The 22,413-nt window shown below is 39.4% G+C and overlaps 1 protein-coding gene across 1 annotated transcript in view; it reads right to left on the bottom strand.

Moving 5' to 3' along the window:
• Positions 1-22,325, bottom strand: part of AP3S1 (adaptor related protein complex 3 subunit sigma 1) — a 70,587-nt gene extending 48,262 nt beyond the window's left edge. Inside the window, 2 exon segments of the mRNA XM_029218191.1 lie at positions 22,034-22,226; positions 22,228-22,325. Coding sequence (XP_029074024.1) covers positions 22,034-22,226; positions 22,228-22,325 — 291 coding nt within the window.
• Between the last annotated feature and the right edge of the window lie 88 nt (positions 22,326-22,413).

Here is a 22,413-nt window from a genome sequence, read left to right as displayed (position 1 = left end):
ACTCAAAAATCAATCCCAGATTGATTAAAAATAAATGTCAATGGTGAAGCTACAAAAATTTAAAAATATAATACAGAAGAATATCTTTATAACATTGTAATAGTGTTGGACTTTCAAATAAGACACAAATAACGATAACCATAAAGGAAAAGGTTGGCAAATTTGATCACATCAAAAGTAAGCACTTTTTTAAAAACTTTTTAAATTTATTTATTTATTTTATTTTTGGCTGCGTTGGGTCTTTGTTGCTGCGTGTGGATTTTTCTCTAGTTGCAGCAAGTGTGGGCTACTCTTTGTTGCGGTATATGGGCTTCTCACTGCAGTGGCTTCTCTTGTTGTGGAGCATGGGCTCTAGGCGTGCAGGCTTCAGTTGCTCCACTGCATGTGGGATCTTCCTGGACCAGGGCTCAAACCCATGTCCCCTGCATTGGCAGGAGGATTCTTAACCACTGTGCCACCAGGGAAGCCCAGTAAGCACTTTTAATGCTCAAATGACACCAGAAAAAAGAATTAAGAGAGCTACAAACATGACAAGCATATCTGCAATACATAAAAGCTTACAAAGGAATAGTTGCTAGCATACCTAAAGAACACTTAAATGCCAGTAAGAAAAAGATAAACATCCCAATAGAAAAATGACTTGGCAAAATGTAAGACCTGGAATACATCAAACTAAAAAGTTTCTGTATAGCAAAGAAAACCATCAACAAATAAGTAACCTGCTGAATGGAAGAAAATATCTGCAAATTATATACCTGATAAGAGGTTAATATCCAAAATATATAAAGAACTTATACAACTCAGTAGCAAAAATACAGAAGCAATCCAATTTAAAAAATTAGGACAGAAAATCTAAATAGAGATTTTTCCAAGGAAGACATACAGATGGCCAAAAGGTACATGAAAAGATGCTCAACACCACTAATCATCAGGGAAATGCAAATTAAAACCACAATGAAGTATCACTTCACACCTATTAGAATGGTTATTATAAAGATGCTAAAAATAATGAGTATTGGCAAGGAGGTGGAGAAAATGGGACCCTTGTGTACGTTGGTGGGAATGTAAATTGGTGCAGCTGCTATGAAAACCAGTATGGACGTTCCTCAAAAAATTAAAAATAGAACTACCACATGACCCTGCAATTCCACTTCCAAGTTTTTATCTGAAGAAAATGAAAATACTAACTTGAAAAGATAAAAACACTCTCATGTTCATTAGGACATTACACACAATAGCCAATATATGGGAACAACCTAAGTGTCCAACGGTGTCCATGGATGGGTAAAGAAAATAAAATGTGATGTATATAAAGGCAAACCTTGGAGATATTGAAGGTTTGGTTCTAGACCACAATAAAGCAAATATTATAATAAAGGGAGTCACATGAATATTTTGGTTTCCCAGCGAGTATATGTTATGTTTAAGCTATACAGTAGTCTACTAAGTGTGCAACAGCATTACGTCTAAAAAAATGTACATACCTTAATTTAAAAATACTTTATTGTTAAAAACTGCTAACTATCATCTGAGCTTTCCATGAATTATAATCTTTTTGCTGGTGGAGGGTCTTGCCTCAGTGGCTGCTGACTCCTCAGGGTGGTGGCTGCTAAAGGTTGGGGTGACTGTGCCAATTTCTTAGAATATGACAACAGTAAAGTCTGCCTCGCTGATGGACTCTTCCTTTCATAAAGAAGGAATCATGCAATGCTGCTTGATAGCATTTTACCCACAGAAGAACTTCTTTCAAAATTGGAGTCAGTCCTCTCAAACCCTGCAAATACTTTATCAACTAAGTTTATGAATTATTCTAAGTCCTTTGATGTCATAACAACAATCTTTACAGAATCCTCACCAGGAGTAGATTCTATCTCAAGAAAACACTTCTTTGCTCATCCTTAAGAAGGAACTCCTCATCCACTCAAGTTTTTTATCATGAGACTGTAGCAATTCAGTCACATCTTCAGGCTCTGCTTCTAGTTCTAGTTCTCTTGCTATTTCCACCACAGCTACAGTTACTTCCTCCACTGAAGTCTTGAATCCCTCCCCTGCAAGTCATCCATGAAGGCTGGAATCAACTTCTTCCAAACTCCTGTGAATGTTGATATTATGATCTCTTCTAATGAATCATAATGTTCTTACTGGCATCTAGAATGGTGAGTCCTTCCCAGAAGGCTTTCAAGTGACTTTGCTCAGATCCATCAGAGGAATCACCATCTATGGCAGCTATAGCCTTACAAAATGTATTTCTTAAAGAAGAAGAGCTGAAAGTCAAAATGACTCCTTGATCTGTAGGCTGCAGAATGGACACTGTATTAGCAAGCATGAAAATAACATGAATCTCACTGTACATCTCCATCACAGCTCTTGGGTAACCAGCTGCACTGTCAATGAGCAGTAATATTTTGAAGGGAATCTTTTTTTTCTGAACTGTAGGTCTTAACAGTGGGCTTAAAATAAATTCAGTAGACCATGTTGTAAATAGATGTGCTGTCATCTGGCTTTGTTGTTCCATTTATAGAACACAAGGAGAGTAGCACAATTTTAGCATAACATTAGCATAATTCTTAAGGGCCCTAGGATTTTTGGAATGGTAAATGAGCACTGGCTTCAACAAAGTCACCAGCTACATTGGTCCCCAACAAAAGTGTCAGCCTATCCTTTGAATTGTTGAAGCCAGGCGCGTCCTAGATGGCATCTTCTTCCAACAGAAGGCTCTTTTGTCTACACTGAAAATCAGTTGTTTAGTACAGTCACCTTCGTTCATTATTTTAGTTAGATCTTCGGGAAAACTCAGTGTAGTTTCTACATCAGCACTTGCTGCTTCACCTTGCACTTTCATGTTATGGAGACGGCTTCTTTCCTTAAACCTCTGCTAGCTTCAAACTTTTCTTCTGTAGCATCCTCACCTCTCTCAGCCTTCATATAGAGTTGAAGAGTTAGCGCCTTGCTCTGGATTAGGCTTTGGCTTAAGGGAACGTTATGGCTGGTTTGACCTTTTATTCAGACCACTAAACTTTCTTCACATCAGCAATAAGGCTGTTTCACTTTCTTATCATCCGTGTGCTCACTGCAGTAGCACTTTTAATTTCCTTCAAGAACTTTTCTTTTGCATTCACAGCTTGGCTAACTGGTGCAAGAGGCTAAGCTTTCAGCCTACCTTAGCTTTCAACATGCCTTCCTCACTAAGCTTAATCATATCTTGCTTTTGATTTAAAGTGAGAGACATGCAACTCCTCCTTTCACTTGAACTTAGAGGCCACTGTCAGATTATTAACTGTGTCTCAGGGAACAGGGAGGCCCAAGAAGTGGGAGAGAGATAGGGTATTGGCTGGTGAGTGGAGCAGTCAGAACACACACATTTGTTTCGCTCTCTTATGTGTGTGTGGTTCGTGGCATTCCAAAACAATTACAACAGTAACATCAATGATCACTATCACAGATCACTATCACAAAGATAATAATAATCAAAACTTTTGAAATATTGCGAGAATTACCAAAATATGACATAGAGGCACAAGTGAGCAAATGCTGTTAGAAAAAATGGCGCCAATAGACTTGGCTTGAGGCAGGGCTGCCACAAATCTTCAATCTGTAAAAAATACAGTATCTGTAAAGTGCAATAAAGCAAAGTGCAATAAAATGAGGTATGCCTGCAAATTTGTGTTGTTTTTAAGTCACTGAGTTTGTGGTCATTTGTTAGAGCAGCAGTATAACTGAATACCAGGCCATACTGAAAACAGGGGGGGTTAAGAAAATGTCAACAAGCCAGATGTTGAAATCCCTAGTCCTTTTCTTCAATCAGTTCCCAGAATTCCTACAGTTAGGGCTTCGTCAGCCTCCAGGCTAAAGCCTGGAACAAACTTCTCCAGGAACTGTACCTAGATCTAAAGTCAAGGACGTTGGAGGTTCCAACTTCGGCAGAAACTGTTATCTGTTCACCAAACTCTACTTCCCAAGCACACAATTCAAGAATATTTTCCACTCTCCCTTGAATTTAAGGGAGCCATACAACTCAGTTTTGGACAACGTGATGTGGTAGGCAGTTGCAGTGGTATACCAGAGCTGGCACAACTGAAAACAACAGTGCGTTATCTCTTCCCATTTCTGCATTCAGTCACATGATGTCACTACATCATGCTGGTAGCATGAAACTGACCATAATGGAGTACTTACGTCATGTAGCCAATACTACAAAATAGAGTTCTTTCCTCCCAGGTGAGCCAGTTGTTAAAAATACACTGTCCATGTACCTACTGGTCATCTGTATGTCTTCTTTAAATGCAAATCAAAACTATAGTGAAGTACCACCTCACACCAGTCAGAATGGCCATCACTAAAAATTCTACAAATAACAAATGCTAGAGAGGGTGTGGAGAAAAAGGAACCCTCCTACAGTGTTGGTACCAATGTATTGATAAGCTGGTGCAGCCACTACGGAGAACAGTATGACAGTTCCTCAGTAAACTAAAAATAGAATTACCATATGATCCAACAATCCCACTCCTGGACATATACCTGGACAAAACTATAACTCAAACAGATACATGCACCCGTATGTTTATAGCAGCACTATTCACAATAGCCCAAACATGGAGACAACCTAAATGTCCATAGACAGATGAATGGCTAAAGAAGATGTGGTACATATACACAATGGAAAAATACTCAGCCATAAACAGAACGAAATAATGCCATTTGTAGCAACATGTACGCAAATAGAGATTATCATACTAAGTGAAGTCAGAAAGACAAATGATATCACCATATGATATCACTTATATGTGGAATCTAAAGTATGGCACAAATGAACCTATCTACAAATCAGAAATAGTTTCACAGACATAGAGAACAGACCTGTGGTTGCCAAGGGGGAGGTGGGTGGGGGAGGGAAGTACTGGGAGTTTGGGATTAGTAGATATACTACTAGCAGCAGATATACTACTAGTAGCAGATAAACTACTATATATAGGATGGATAAACAAGCTCCTACTGTATAACACAGGGAACTATATTCAATATCCTGTGATAAACCATCATGCAAAAGAATGTAAGAAAAAGAATGTCTACATGTGTTTAACTGTGTCACTTCGCTGTACAGCAGAGACCGGCACAACACTGTAAATCAACTATACGTCAAAAAAACTTCTTTTAATTTTAAAAATATAAATTTTTTTTTTTTTTTTTAAATAGACCATCTAGGGGCTTCCCTGATGGCGCAGTGCCAATGCAGGGGACACAGGTTGAAGCTCTGGTCTGGGAAGATCCCACATGCTGCGGAGGAACTAAGCCCGTGTGCCACAACTACTGGGCCTGTGCTCTAGAGCCCGCGAGCCACAACTACTGAGCCCACATGCCACAACTACTGAAGTCCGCATGCCTAGAGCCTGTGCCCTGCAACAAGAGAAGCCACTGCAACGAGAAGCCTGCGCACCGCAACAAAGAGCAGCCCCTGCTCGCTGCAACTAGAGAAAGCCCGCATGCAGCAAGGAAGACCCAATGCAGCCAAAAATAAATAAATAAAATAAATTAAAGAAAACAATGCACCATCTAAGCCTCACTCATAAAAATTCCTGCACAATCTTCCATGTTAACTAGATGCAGAAGTTCCATTAACATCATCTCAAGAATGACAAATAAATGCCCACAAAGAAGGTTCTAAGTGATCAGAAACACCAATACTATACTTTATGTGAGTGAGAAATAAACTTTTATTGTGTTAAGGCACTAAGACTGGGGGGATTGTTGTTACAGCAATTGTTACCCTAGCTAAACTGCCTAGCCACACTGTCTCAAGTAAAGCTCATATAGATAACCTCTACTCATGGATTCAGCGTTTCCAATTAGTTTTCAGTATCCTATCTTTACACAGAAGTCAACCAAAGATTAGTGGACATCGGAAGACAGCTCGAACATAAAAGCTAAGGACAAAAGTAGGGGAGAAGAGCAACTGAGAGGAAACAAACCAAGTAGGAAGAAGAAAATTTTTAAGTATATATCATTAATACCAGAGAGATAAGAAAAGATAATCCAACTAGGAAACAGGAACAGTATAACACAAAACAATAACATTCAGAAAATTTTTTAAAAGAGTTCACGTAAATTAAAAATATACAGAGAAATTTTAAAATCTGGGGTAAAGGATGGAAAATAAAGTGAGAAAATCATTCAAAAAATAGGATCAAAGGGCGGAAAGACAGAAAATAGAAGAGAAAGGATAACAAAAGTAGAACAACAGTCCAGAGGAATGCTGAATAAAAGGAGATTCAAAAAGAGAAGAGAGCAAACTGAGAAATTTTTCAAGGAAAGAAAACAAGAACTTCCAGAATTAAAGAGCCCATCAAGGATCCAGCACAACTAATGAAAACAGACTCATAGCAAGGGTCTATGAAACTTTAGAAATTGCTGACAAACAGGACTCTACATATTTTCTGGACAGTAAAAACAGATCATACAAAAAAAAAAAACAGATCATACACAAAGAACAGGTAATCAGAATTGCATCAGGCTTTTCGATAACAATACTGGAAACTAAAAGGTAATAGAGCAATGCCACCAAAATTCTGAGGAAAAGTTATTTCCAACCAAGAATTCTATAGGCAGTCAATGTAAAGTTATACTCTTTTCAGACATGCAAGATCTCAAAAATAATCTACCTCCCATGACCTTTCTCAAGAAGTTACTGGAGGATAACTCCTGTAAGCTCCACCATGGTAAGGTAATAAACCAAAAAAATCAAGCAACAAGGGATCCAACACAGGAATAGGCAAAAGGAATACCTAAGATAACAAAGATCCTAATATGACTGCCATAAAACAGGTCCAGATTGGACCTAGTCAAAGGATTCCAGGAGGGATTTCTTCAGGAACATGAAACTGATAGAAGATGTATATGACTGAGACAACTGGCAAAGACATGAATTAGTGATAAGTAAATAAAAAACTTGATCAAAGGAAAAGGCGACTGTATCCGCAAGGAAAATGAAATGTCAGGAAAGGAAAAACTAAGCACAGTTTACAACATGGTTCAGCTGAGGATGTTTACACAAGAAATTAATATAAACACCAAATACTGATCTAATCAAAATTATGAAGTAACTATGAAAGGACTGGTAGGATACAGATGCTGGGTGGGAGGGGTGGAAAAGGAGCTAAATAATCATTTTCAATAGCAGAAGTCAACAGATCACGCCCACAAGTGAAAAATCAGGCAACAAAACAAGCATGTTATTTAGAGACATGTAATAATCACTGAATTATCAAATAAAAGTACGTACCTGTGGGAAGGGGGAAACGAGACCATGTTGTTTTTTCATTATAAACCTTATAGAACTATTATATTCTTTAACCTATGCTAATGTATAACTTTGATAAGCAAGCTAAAAATAAAAAAGGGAGGGAGGAGAGTATGGATTCTGCAACCAGACTATCGGGGTTTATTCCTGAATATGGTCTATATTAACTGGGTGACTTTGAGCAAGTTACTTAACCTCTCTGTGCCTGAGTTTTCCTCATTTGTAGCAAGAATAACAGTATCTACCTCACAGAGTTGTTGTGAAGATTGAGTTAATATATATAAAGCTCTTAAAGACAACAGCTGGGGCTTCCCTGGTGGCGCAGTGGTTGAGAGTACGCCTGCCAATGCACGGGACGCAGGTTCATGCCCCGGTCCGGGAGGATCCCACATGCTGCGGGGCGGCTGGGCCCGTGAGCCATGGCCGCTGAGCCTGCGCATCCGGAGCCTGTGCTCCACAACGGGAAAGGCCACAACAGTGAGAGGCCCGCGTATCGCAAAAAAAAAACAAAAACAAAAAACAAAAAAAACAACAGCTGGGGCTTCCCTGGTGGCGCAGTGGTTGAGAGTCCGCCTGCCGATGCAGAGGACGCGGGTTCGTGCCCCGGTCTGGGAAGATCCCACATGCCGCGGAGCGGCTGGGCCCGTGAGCCATGGCCGCTGAGCCTGCGCGTCCGGAGCCTGTGCTCTGCAACGGGAGAGGCCACGACAGTGAGAGGCCTGCGTACTGAAAAAAAAAAATAAATAAATAACAGCTGGCACATAATAAGTATGGATTAACACCTACTTACTTTAGAAAATCTACCTCCAGGCCTTGTTAGAATTCTAATGATAGTGTAAAGGTCTTAGAGGAGTTTTATTTTAAGGAAAGTTATCTTTTTGCATTATATTATTGTTTATAAACAAATAACAGGTTAAATATGCTAAACCTTAATTATGTTTCACTATTTTAACAGTGAAAAGAATTTCTCATATGAACTTCAAGACTGCTACTTGGAATCATCTTTCTTAAAATACCAAGCAATACTCAACTAAGAAAATCAATACTGGTAAGAAGTCTTGAAATTTTAATCAAATAACTAGTCTAAGCTAAGATTAAACAAATTAAGTCTCTGCTTACATAAGACAACTTCCCTTTAAAAATCAATTTAATTTAACAGCTTTCATAAAGAAGCCTGGAGCTTGCCTCAGGCTGATCAGATTTCCTAACACTATGTTTCATAACAAAGGTATACATACATTTCAGTCGGTCACAACTCCCAGATTACATCAGTCTAAAGACAACTAGAGTTACATAAAGGCAACAACTTTTATTATTTTAAATACTTCTTAATGCATACTGAAAATTAAATTTTAAAAATTCAGTATCCCACTAAACTTTATCTTTTCCTATGTTTCTTCCTTGTTCCTACACATATATCATAAAAGGCAACTTTAAAACCCAAACTTTCCTCTAATCAAACAGTAAATATGTCATTATTCTCTTCCCTCCCTCCCAAACACGAAGAAATTTTTTCTAAAATGCATTCATTCGGGCTTCCCTGGTGGCGTAGTGGTTAAGAATCCACCTGCCAATGCAGGGGACATAAGTTCGAGCCCTGGTCCGGGAAGATCCCACATGCCGTGGAGCAACTAAGCCCGTGAGCCACAACTACTAAAGCCTGCATGCCTAGAGCCCGTGTGCCACAACTACTGAAGCCTGCGCACCTAGAGCCTGTGCTCCACAACAAAAGAAGCCACCACAATGAGAAGCCTGCGCACCGCAATGAAGAGTAGCCCCCACTCGCCGCAACTAGAGAAAGCCCGCAAGCAGCAACGAAGACCCAATACAGCCAATAAGAAAAAAAAAAAATGCATTCATTCACTCCACTGAATGTTGGAATATCAAGAATTACCAAGATGAAAGAGAAAGTTTCTTTTCCCAAAGAGCTTAAAGCAAGAAATAAAATGAATATAACTACTTAATATTTTTATTTCATGTTCTATATCTTGCCTTTTTTATATTTCAAAAAAGAAATAGATGTCTTTATAATAAAAGGGGGCAATCCCTGACATAAGAACAGCACAAATAATATACTATAAGAAGGGGAACAAATGATTTTCAGCAGCAAGATTATTTTCAAAGAAAAGTGACATATCTAGGAATGGCCTTAAAGAACAGAATTCAGAAATGCAGAGAAGAGGGGATGTGAAGTTACATGATATTGGAGGCAGAAGGAAAAGTTTGGGCCAAAGCATGGAATCAAGAAAGCAAGCAGCATATATGAGGAATAATAATTAGTTAATTTTGCAAAAGGAAGAGGACTGTCTTTTTCCTAAAAGGAAGAGAAGTTTGAAAACTAAGCCTCAGAGCACTCCAACATTTAGGAATCATGAAGAAGAGAAGGCCCCAGCAAAGAAAATTCAGTGGTTTTTTTGCCAGACCTCTCCCAAGTAGGAAGTCTGGCTGAAGACTTGATATATGTGAGTAGGCTTCACTTTAGCCTGAGTGTATAAAGAACAGTCATCATGGGGCTACCCTTAAATCCCAAACAACAAGCAGGGAAGAGGGCACCTGCAACAGAAATTATATTAACACTTGCCCAGATATTTCATTAAATTTCTTTGAACTCTCTGGCATTTTCCCCCACAATGTATAAAACTGTGTTAAAAATACTTAGCACAAGAAAGAAAGCACTCAATAAATGACAGCTATTATTAACACTCTAAAATTAACATCTACCACACTAAAATGGTTCCCACTTTCAGTGGCAAAAACCTTATTATTTAATTTAAATAACAAACAGCTGAGAAGGTGATAGACTGAGAGTTTGAAATATTTAAAGAGAAAGCCTGAACGGTGGTGGAAGCTGAAAGGTCTGAAAACTCAAAAACAAAGTAAAATTTGGGGAGGAAAGTTGGAGTAAGGTATCTAGACAATTCAATGGGAAAAGAATAGTCTTTTCCACAAATGGTACTAGGAAAACTGAATAGCCACATGCATAAAAATAACATTAATCCCTAGCTCACACCCTGCACAAAACTTACTCAAAAAGGATCACAGACCTAAGTGTAAGAAAACTACAAAACTCTTGGAAGGAATTATAGGTACTAACCTATATGACCTTGGATTCGACAAATCTTTCTTAGATGTGCAAAAAAACACAGGCAAAGGAAAAAATACATAAATTGGACGACATCAAAATTAAAAACCTTTGCACTGCAAATGATATCAGCAGGAAAGTGAAAACAACAAAACAGGAAGAAATATTTACAAATCATACATCTGTAAGGTACTTGTATACAGAGTATATGAAGAACTCTTACAAACTCGATAACAAAAAGGCATATAACCCAACTTAAAAATGAGCTAAGGATTTGAAAAGACTTTTCTCCAAAGATATGCAAACAGTCAATAAGCACATGAAAAGATGCTCACTGTCAGTGTCATTAGGAAAATACAAACCAAAATCACAATGAGATACCATTTGACATTCACCAGCATGGCTAGAATCAAAAAGACATATAATAAAATAACAAGAGTTAATTAGGGACTTCCCTGGTGGTGCAGTGGTGAAGACTCCGTGCTCCCAATGCAGGGGGCCTGGGTTCAATCCTTGGTCAGGGAACTAGATCCCACACACATGCTGCAACTAAGAGTTCACATGCTGCAACTAAGGAGCCCGTGAGCTGCAACTAAGGAGCTGGCAAGCCACAACTAAGGAGCCGGTAAACTGCAACTAAGGAGTCCACCTGCTGCAATAAAGACCTGGCACAACAAAATAAATAAACAAATATTTTTTTAAAAAAAGAATTAATGAGGATATGGAGAAATTAGAACCTTCATACATTGCTGATGGGAATGTAAAATGGAATAGACAGTCTGGAGAACAGTCTGGTAGCTCTTTAAACAATTAATAAACAAAGTTACTGTATGACCTAGCAATTCCATTCCTAGATACACACCCAAAAGATGTGAAAATATATGTTCACAGAAAAATTTGTACATGAATGTTCACAGCAGCACTATTCATAGTAGCCAAAAAGTAGAAACAATTCAAACATCCATCAGCTGATAAAGGGATAAACAAATGTGGTATATCTATACAATGGAATATTACTTGGCCATAAAGAAGAATGCAGTACTGATATGTGCTGTGACATGAGGGAATCTTGAAAGCATCATGCTGAGTGAAAAGAAGCCAACCACAAAAGACTACATATTTCATGATTTCATTTATATGAAATGTCTAGAATAGGCAAATCTAAAGACACAGAAAATAGATCAGTGGTTGCCAGGGGCTGGGGGGAGTACAGATTGGGGAGTGACTATTAATGGGTATGAGGTTTCATTTGGTTTGATGAAAATGTTCTAAACTTAGATTATGGTGATAGTTGCACAACCATGATTACCAAAAACAAAATCATTGAATTGTACACTTTCAATGGGTGAATTTTATAGCATGTGAATTATAAATTATATCTTAAAGTTTTTTTTAAATGTTAGGTAATTCTTTAAAATAAAAAAAAAAAAGCTGGGCAAGTTTTTTAGCTTTCTCCTTAAAACATCTCTCAATGAAACTCTTCTCTGGAAGAATCTTGAAGGACTTTGTATTTTGTAATAAGAAGGAAGTTCATTCCAAAACAAGGTCTACGATTCATTTTGAGGAAATAAGAGTATCTGAGAACAATCTCTGGAATGTTCTACAGTCCCTAAGTTATATAATTTTCCAACTAAGGATAGGAATTAGAAAGAAGTAGTAATAATAAAAGTAATAATAATAAAAGTAGTAATCAAAGTTATTATTTATTTAGGTAAAGTATTGAGTCTTTATTATGCATCAGGTTTTATAAGTATTTTCTTATTCAATCTTCATTTAAAAAAACATTTTTCAAAATAAAAGTCCACAGTAGAAGTCTAGTTAAATAAATTATGATACACTATACAACAAACTATTATGTGGTCATTAAAAAATTATTTTCTGGATATAACACCAAAAGCACAGGAGAAAAAAAAAAAAGGTAAGTTGGACCTCACCAAAATTAAAACCTTTTGTGCATCAAAGGACACTATCCTTTGAAAAAGGATACCATTCCTTGGGTGAAAAAGCAAACCACTGATTGGGAGAAAATATTTGCAAATCATATATCTAATAAGGGATTGATATCCAGAATGTATAAAGAACAGCTCAACAACAAAAAATCAAACAGCCAGATTATAAAGTGGGCAAAGTACTTAAACAGACATTTCTCCAAAGAAGCTATACAAATGATCAGTAAACACATGAGAAGATGCTCAATGTTACTAGTCAGTACAGAAATGTATCCTATGACCCATGTTCATAGCAGTATTATTCACAGTAGCCAGAAAGTGGAAGCAACCCAAGGATCCACTAACAGATAAATGGATAAACAATGTGTGGCACATACATATATGCAATGGAATATTATTCAGCCTTAAAAAGGAATGAAATTTTGACACATTCGACAACATAGTTAAACTTTTGACACATTCGACAACATAGTTAAACTTTTGAAGACATCATACTAAGTGAAATAAGCCAGTCATAAAAGGACAAACATTGTATAATTCCTCTTTCATGAGATTCCTAGAGTAGTCAAATTCATTGAGACAGAAAGGAGAATGGTGGTTACCAGTGGCTGGGAGAAGGGGAGAATGGGGAGTTAAGTGTTTAACAGTGTACAAAGTTTCAAGTGGGGAAGATGAAAAAGTTCTGAAGATGGAGGGTTAGTGATGGTTACACAACACTGAGAATTTACTTAATGCCACAGAGCTATATATACTACCTAAAATGGTAAATTTCACATTACATATATTTTAGCACCATAAAAAATTATTTTGTAACAATCACACTAAGATATATTGATGACAGGAAATGGAAGAATATATGTGTGGTGGGATACACTAGCAATCTTCCCCACTTAATTAGACAGCACATAGTAATCAAAACAATTCAGTGGGTCTGACACACAGATAAAGAGCCCTCTCCTTCTGGGTAACAAAGGGAACAATGACTGACAGCTACTGATTCTTGAATTACAAGGCTCGAAGCAAGGCAGGAAAGATGTAGATGCTTCGCACAATATTAGAGGTGGTTTAGTGGCTTCACATAAACTTTGCTCATCTATAATCAAGGCTGTGAGGTGTCTGGGAAAAATAAATACTTTTTTTCTTGAGTTGTATTACTTCACAGGTTACTTAGGAAGCGAAACCAGCTTGACCACTGGTCTCATTAGTATAGAGGTTGCACAGAATTGAGCACTCACTTTTACCTTCATTCACTGCGTTAGCTCTCCTACCTCTCCAAACCAGGTAGAGAAGAAAATAATTGAGCAGAGTCTCATTACTGAGCATCACTGACTCTCCTGCAGAGGCCAGAGGCATTGTTCAATTGTGCAAAATACAAGTAGGATTCAAGGAGAAATACCACTTCTTGTGGAGAGCATGTTAGGGATGATGTCATCAGACTGAAAGATTCGAAGAGACTGTGTGATTTGGCATATGGGCATGATCTGTCCCTGTCTTTCTCTCTGACTTCATCTCTTGCCACTCCTCCCTGTGATCACTCAACTTGCCTTCTTGCTATTCCTCAACACAAATTTCGGACCCATGTGAGGGATCCTGAACCTCTTTCTGCCTGAAACATTCTTTCCTTAGCTGTTCTCAAACACTCCCTCACCTCATTCAGTTCTCTTCTCAAATGTCAGGTTTTCAAAGAGGCTTTCCTTGATGATTTTATTTAAGATAGCCTCTCCTCCATCATTCTCTATCCCCCTACACTGTTTCATTTTTTTTATAGACTAATCACAGTTGTTACATAATTTGTTTATTGCCTATTTCCTATCACTAGAATGTAAACTCATAGGGCAGGAAGGACATGAGTCTTACTCATTACAATATTAGCAGTGCTTAGAACAGGGGCATACAAACAACAAATAGATATCGGTTGAAGGAATATGGGCAGAGGAAGAGAGCATAGAGAGTGCAATGGACAGGTCAGATAGTATCCAAAAAGGCCACTCCTACTTTCAAAGGACTAAGTCCATATGTGCCTCCCCTTGGAGACTTAAGAACTTAACACCTGATGGCTAGTATACCGGCCTTTACTCCTCCTACACTGTAGTATTCTTGAGCGTTGCCTGATCCTTCAGTAAATAAAGTTGTTTATCTATATTGCAGTTCAAAGGATTTGGTAAGAGGAAGGCTCATAGGGCTGAATGTGTAATTTATCCTAATTTGAGAGTTTTACACAACAAGAAACTAGAAGGGGACTGGCTCCTCTAGGTGGTCAACTCAGAATCACCTTGGCTTAGCAGCAGCAGTGAAGAAATCCATAACCCAAAAAGCACAAAGACAACTCCAAGTGTTAAAGAATGAATTCTTTGACTTTATAACAAAAATTAGCAAATATTGCCCTTTGGGATCAAAAAAGGGAAGGGCCCTGATACACTCAGGTTACTTACAGAAGTTAAACTATGTGGGGAAAAAAAAAGATATACACAGAGAAAAAAATACATGCAAATTATTAAAGTGCAATTAACATACACTATTGTATTTTTAAACATTTAACAATAGAACAGCCAGACATTAACCAGATATTTGGTTATCTTAAAGCCACAAATGTTCCATAAATCCAACAACAGCTTCAATGTATTCTTTGTGTTAGTAATGTCTAAAAGGTATATACTCTTCATCGAAATATTCTGAAAGAAAAAATTTAAGAAAAAATAAACAAGAAATACACTATCAATAGTTATCAATGGGTGGTGAAATCAAGGATGTCCCTAGTGATCTTTTTTTTTTTTGGCCACGCCATGTGGCATGCGGGATCTTAGTTCTCCAACCAGGGATCGAACCTGTGCCCCCTGCATTGGCAGCGCGGAGTCTTAACCACTGCACTGCCAGAGAAGTCCCCCAGTTAACTTAATACTTAAATATTTTCCATGTAATCACAATAAAGAAACATTTAAAAATTAAAACAATAAATAATTGAACAATCAACTTTACCAAAGAAACATAATACAGCCACATTATACAAGACCTTTCTCAGTCCTGAAAGGCAGAGGAATGAACTATAACACTGTCCTATTTATAACCTTTTCCCCCAAACCAAAAAAAAATCACTGTAATCGTGAACATTTTATTTCTTCCTTTCAATACAATTTTCAACAGGTTTATTAAACTTAATTTTTTAAAGCAAGTTTTCAAGCATACTACCCAGAAAAATTGTGATTATATTTGAATTTTTCAATGATCCATTGATGTAAGGAATACCTTGAACTAAGTAAGATCTTTTGTGGCACATGTTCAGAACCACGTATTATCAAGAACCATTCCGATAGTAACATCCTCAGAAGCAATCTAAAATTACAGAGGAAAAAACTACCTATTCAAAAGAAATAACGTGAGCTAATGAAGAGAGAATAGTGGACACTTCTTTGCCTACCCACATCCACTCTTCTCTTCCACCTTTCCAACAGAATACCAATTTTCTTCATGTTTCCACCCTCCTCAGCTGCAAGGGTGGATGGATCCCCATTCGTATAAGCTCTTACTGGTCTTGGGTAGAACTAATCAGGCTGAAGGGAAACACACAGCCCAGGATTACAGGAACAGATCACTCTCTCCTTGTGCATTTTATTGATTACAACTGATTTCAAGGAGGAAATCAGCCTTTGGACATCAATTTTGTGAAGAGGAGGGCAGAGAAAGAGAAAGAAACTGGATCTATGATGAAGTCATTGATTTGCTGAATCAAATAATTTTGTAGTTTGTCTACTAGTCTGCACTTCCTATTCTGTATCCTAACAAAGTTCTTTTTAAGCAAATTTGAGTCAGGTTACATAAAACCCAACTTACTAGCCAAAAGCATCCTAACGCATATGGAAGGAAATCAAATCATTTTGAATTATCTTGTTAACAAAAGTCAAATACTATATGCTAATATGTGTTAATACCTTAATTAATACTTAGAACTGTTGACAACTACGTCTCCATCATAAAAATAAGTTTAAGTATCCCATCTGTCACGTTGTCTTAATAGCTGCCAAAAAAAGACATCAGTAAACACCAATGCATCTTTCTTAAAGATTTTTTAAAAAGAAAAAAGTTATACATACTTACACTTTATATTTTTTATGTAAATACATTCAAAAAAAAAAGGAAAGAACAATCTGAGAGTTCCTTCTAGGGCTTGCATTTGGTTGACAAACAACTTAATAATCAGACATAGTTTATAAGAATATTGAGACAACTCGTGTATGTAAGAGTTTGAAAACTTTCTTGTTGCACTTTGTGTGTATGCTTATACATACACAATTTTTATATGTGTAGACACAACTAAGATAATTAATATTAAAAAACACTTTTATTTTATTACAGCTATTCACCAAAGGATATGCCATGGTGCATTAATAACATGAGAATCATAACCCAAGAGCTTTTTTTTTTGCTTGCTTGATGGCTATGTAAAAATATATCTGGTGGGGCTTCCCTGGTGGCGCAGTGGTTGAGAGTTCGCCTGCCGATGCAGGGGATGCGGGTTTGTGCCCAGGTCCGGGAGGATCCCACATGCCGCGGAGCGGCTGGGCCTGTGAGCCACGGCCGCTGAGCCTGCGCGTCCGAAGCCTGTGCTCCACAACGGGAGGGGCCACAGCAGTGAGAGGCCCGCGTACCGCAAAAAAAAAAAAAAAAAAAAAAAAAAAAAAATATATATATATATATATATATGGCTTATGAAATATAAATCTCATTAGTCATTTATAGTAATACACAAATATTGCCAAGCAAACATAAAAACACTAAAGTTTACTGTTGCCAAGTTGCTATGGCTAAATATCAATTAAAGAAACAAACCAAGAAAAACATTTGAACTTCTGCAGTCATAGCTCAAGGATACAGAAGGTAAAAACAAAAGTGGATGCATTCTGATGTAAACTGATACAGCCACTATGGAGCACAGTATGGAGGTTCCTTAAAAAACTAAAAATAGAACTACCATACGACCCAGCAATCCCACTACTGGGCATATATCCTGAGAAAACCATAATTCAAAAAGAGTCATGGAGCTTCCCTGGTGGCACAGTGGTTGAAAGTCCGCCTGCCGATGCAGGGGACACGGGTTCGTGCCCCAGTCCGGGAAGATCTCACATGCCGCGGAGCGGCTAGGCCCGTGCGCCATGGCCGCTGAGCCTGCGCGTCTGAAGCCTGTGCTCCGCAGCGGGAGAGGCCACGGCAGTGAGAGGCCCGCGTACCGCAAAAAAAAAAAAAAAAAAAAAAGAGTCATGTACCACAATGTTTATTGCCTCTCTATTTACAATAGCCAGGACATGGAAGCAACCTAAGTGTCCATCAACCGATGAATGGATAAAGAAGATGTGGCACATATATACAATGGAATATTACTCAGCCATAAAAAGAAACGAAATTGAGTTATTTGTAGCGAGGTGGATGGACCTAGAGTCTGCCATACAGAGCGAAGTAAGTCAGAAAGAGAAAAACAAATACCGTATGCTAACATATATATGGAATCTAAGGAAAAAAAAAAAAAGGTCATGAAGAACCTAGGGGCAAGATGGGAATAAAGACACAGACCTACTAGAGAATGGACTTGAAGATATGGGGAGGGGGAAGGGTAAGCTAGGACAAAGTGAGAGAGTGGCATGGACATATATACACTACCAAATATAAAATAGATAGCTAGTGGGAAGCAGCCGCATAGCACACAGAAATCAGCTTGGTGCTTTGTGACCACCTAGAGGGGTGGGATAGGGAGGGTGGGAGGGAGGGAGATGCAAGAGGGAAGAGATATGGGGATATATGTGTATGTATAACTGATTCACTTTGTTGTAAAGCAGAAACTAACATACCATTGTAAAGCAATTATACTCCAATAAAGATGTTAAAAAAAAAGAAAAGTGGATGCATTCTGAGTCCACCCTTGAAATATTAACGTCTGACTCTAGCAGAATGAATCAAAAACTTCAGTTTAGAAAAACTGGTGTGACTTCGTATGTCCCTCACATAACAGCAGGTTGGAGGCACAATCAAACCTAAAAATCTATTACAGCGGGAACTGGAAATATGTACTATTAAAGGGTAAAGATGAACATATAAATTGTTTTATCATGAGGGAGGATAAATAAGAAATGGAAATCCAATGCAGTAACGGAAACTGGTTCGCAAATGGTTAAACAGTTTTCAAACTCCTCAGTGTCAAATCAATATTGTTGGACTCAAACCTCAGCATCCTATCAGAGTACAGAACTGGTACCCCAGCCACACACCTAGATATCCCTTAATAAATTAAACTAAAAACTGTCAATATTATTGGATATCTACTTCTTAAAGACTTCTTTCAACTAAAAACAAACAGTTGCAGTTACAGCTATTTCATCATTACTTCTGTCCTAAAGGCATGGATTCTTAAAACTTCTAGTTAATAAAGGACTGAATTTTAAGAGTTGGAAGGGGGACTTCCTGGTGGCACAGTTGTTAAGAATCCACCTGCCAATGCAGGGGACACGGGTTCGAGCCCTGGTCTGGGAAGATCCCACATGCCGCGGAGCAACTGAGCCCATGGACCACAACTACCGAGACTGCGCTCTAGAGCCCGCGAGCCACAATTACTGAGCCCACACGTTGCAACTACTGAAGCCTGCGCGCCTAGAGCCCACACTCCTCAACAAGAGAAGCCACCGCAATGAGAAGCCCGCACACAGCAACAAAGAGTAGCCCAAGCTCACCGCAACTAGAGAAAACCAGCGTGCAGCAATGAAGACAAACGCAGCCAAAAAAAGAGTTGGAAGGAACCTTAGGAAATCATTTCTAATCCACACTCCATCTCAAGCTAGGAAACTCTGATGAATGCATTTAGCAAAGATGTATGGAGTTCTTTATATTCAAAGCTGAATGTTGATTGCTGGGGGTAACACAAGTATATCTAAAACCTGATACCTTCCTTTAAGGAATCTATACGATGCTCCAAGGAATTTTGGGATGCGAAATAGAATATTATACCATAATAAAGATAAAAATAAAATCCTAAGAACCAAGAGAAGTCTTTAAGCAAGATAAAAGGATTCAGTGGATGCTTAAGTGATGTTTGAGTTAAGCATGGAATCTAGACATTTGGCAGTGGAAGGGAAGGACATTCCAGGCAGTGAGAATAGAATAAACTCTGATGCCCTGTACATGCAGACTTCATTTCCAACTCCTCTTTCCTTACGTAGTCTGCTTTTGCCAGTCATCTTGGCACCTATTCTTCCAATAAGACAGGTTCTTCAAACAGGCATTCCCTCCTCAGGGCCTTTGCATCTGCTGCTCCCTCTGCCTGGAAAGAACTTCCCCCAGATACCTGCAAGTCTGGCTTTCTCACCTCCTTCAAGTCTTTGCTCAAATATCATCTTCTCAGTGAAAACTTACCTGACTATCCTATTTTAAAGTGTCATCCTTGCATTCCCTATCACCCTTCCCTGCTCTATTTTTCCCACAGCACTTATTATTATCCGGCATGGTATATATTCTACTTATTAGCTTTGTCTATGCCCCTGCTGAAAGAGCAGAAGTTATCTCTTTGTTCACCTCCAAATTTTAAAACACTGCCTGCACATGGTAGGCATGACATCAACATTTGCTGACAAACAAATGGAATAAAGAGTGAATAAATGAATTGACTGAATGAAAAAGATTTCTGCCCTCAAACAGGTTATGATCTATCAGAGAAAGCAAATATATAAATAAATAAATTCTTAAATTATTCCTGAATGACAAAAGTAAATACACAGTTAGCAAAACTCAATTTATAAAAGACCAGTAACAGTTCCTAGCATCCCCACTTCCACACGTCCAGCAACCACTAGATCCTTCTTTTTTACATCTCTTAGCTCCCTGCCCCCACCCCCGTAACACTGTCATGTAGCAATGACCATAAATGACACCAGAGCTGCCACTGCTGCAACAACTGTCTCTTCCCACATTAACCTTCACTGCTACCTACTGAGTAAAGTAAAAGATATTTCTGTGGCCATCGTTGGACAAGAGAAAGATGTATTCCTGGATTTCCAAATTCAATACATTTTTCTGTATGTGGTTAAATTCTACACTACAGAAGTGGTTACACTGATATTAAAGATTAGCCATGAAACCTTCTACTTTGATTAGTGCTTAGTTATTAAGTGGAGATATGGAAAAACACATTTTAAAATTGTTTCACCATTGGAACACACTGTTTCTACACTGCAAATGGATGGCACAGGCAAAATGGCTAAAAGAAAGATTCCTTCAATAAAGGCTAGCACAGTACTATATTTTAGGCAAATGGGTAGCAATGTAAAGTCAAGGGGATTTTTTTCCACTCAGAAGAATCAACTAGAATTTTATCCTGGATGAAAGAATGATGTAGAATTCTTAGAGCATTAGTATTTAAATTATGCTACACTAAAACCAAACAGGAGTAGTAGAAAATATTCTTTATCGCCAGCAAAAGCAAAACTACTTAAGGAAATGAGGAATGAGCTCAAGATTTCTCACTTCAGCTAACACCTCCACAGACTGCATTATCATTTTAGGCAAAGTGACATTTCACATTTAATTTTTAACAGCAGGAATGATTTCCATCTGGGATTTATCTGCATAAAAGTGTTAGCCTTGGCACACTTTCAGTATTTAGCTGAAAGCTCATTTTTTGGCTCTAAGCAAAATGCCCAATACTACGCAATAGGTATTATCTCTACATTAATCCCACCACTGAGAGCCTAATATTGTGTTCTACATAGTGGTGAATTTTGCCCTCAGATAAGCACATCTGTCTGTAACCCTCCCTCAAACACTGATAAATTACTTATCTTCACTACCTTAAAATCTTCCGCATTTTTCAACAATATTTACACTTCTAAAAGAGTTTAACAGATATTACTATTCTTCGTGAGGAGAAAGAAAAACTATAAATTAGGACAAACTCCCTTACGTAGAAAAATGCCAAACCAGCCGCTGAAATGGTAACTTTCAGGTATAGCATCACAGTTCTAACTGGTCAAACTACAATCCTCGCCAGTTATTGCAGGAGTAGATAAATTGCAGCCACTGGGGGAAAAGCCACATAAAAACGTTAGGTCCTCACTTATCTTTTTCGTTAAAAAGGAGACACCTGAAAGTCACAGGGGCAGTAGATCCCGTAAGGCAACCTACTGGAGAGACTGTACTGAGCATGCATGTCTCCAAACGCAGGAAACCAAAGTTCCTGCGTGACGACAGGATGGCAGCGAAAAACAGTAGCCCATCCGTCCACAGGAGAAGAGAAAGAAGTCCACCAGGAAAGGCTGGGAGTCACGGAGGTGGAGCTGCGAGACCTACCGGCTCCGCGCCGTCTCCCTCGGCTGCTAACAGAAGCCGCGGGCTGCAGATCGGCGAGAGCGCCGGGTGGGCTCGCGGGCGCAGGGGGCTGCGCCTAACCGACTGGCTTCGGCCCCGCACCGGGAAGTCTCCAGGGCCTCGCCCGCGCAGCCGGGAAGCCACCCAGCCCACAGACAGGCGGAGGAGCCACCTGGGCAGAGCCACGTCGGAGGAAGGAAGCGCGGCGGGAGGTGGGCACCCGGCACACCCACCGGGAGGCTGACAGCCCGGAGCGCGAGACGGCCGGGGCGCGAGAAGGGCCGCGGCGCGCTTGAGGGGGTCGCCCTGAGGGCGCCGCCGGCCGCCAACGACCCTCCTAGCCCGAATCGGCTGCAGCGGGGTACTCACGTAGGGCTGGTAGAACTTGGAGAGCCGCGGCTTCCCGTGGTTGTTAAAGATGAGGATCGCCTTGATCATGGCTGAGCCGGGCCGACCGGGTGGGAGCTGGGGGCCAGGGCGGGGGCGGGCGCGCGAGCCTCGCCTCGGGATCTCGCTGGCGATCCTTCCCCACCCGCCCCCTCCCGCACACGCGCGCGCGCGCGCGCCCCGGAGCTGCGGGGCAGGGCTTGGATAGGGCGGGGCCTGGGCGGGGTCGGCGCGGAGGGAAGCGGAAACAGCTCCAGGCCGGAGCTCGAAGCATAGGGGCGCTTGCGCTCCCGGCGGCTCACGGGGACGTTGCCTACCGACCTTTTCCGGAAACTTGCTGTTGGGGGGGCGGAGAAACAGTA

Source organism: Monodon monoceros, unplaced genomic scaffold (genome assembly GCF_005190385.1).
Source record: "Monodon monoceros isolate NGI ecotype Baffin Bay Population unplaced genomic scaffold, NGI_Narwhal_1 Super_Scaffold_12, whole genome shotgun sequence".
NCBI classification, from domain to species: domain Eukaryota; kingdom Metazoa; phylum Chordata; class Mammalia; order Artiodactyla; family Monodontidae; genus Monodon; species Monodon monoceros.
Note: the sequence above shows the minus strand (reverse complement) of the source record. Positions and strands in the feature narration are given on the sequence as shown.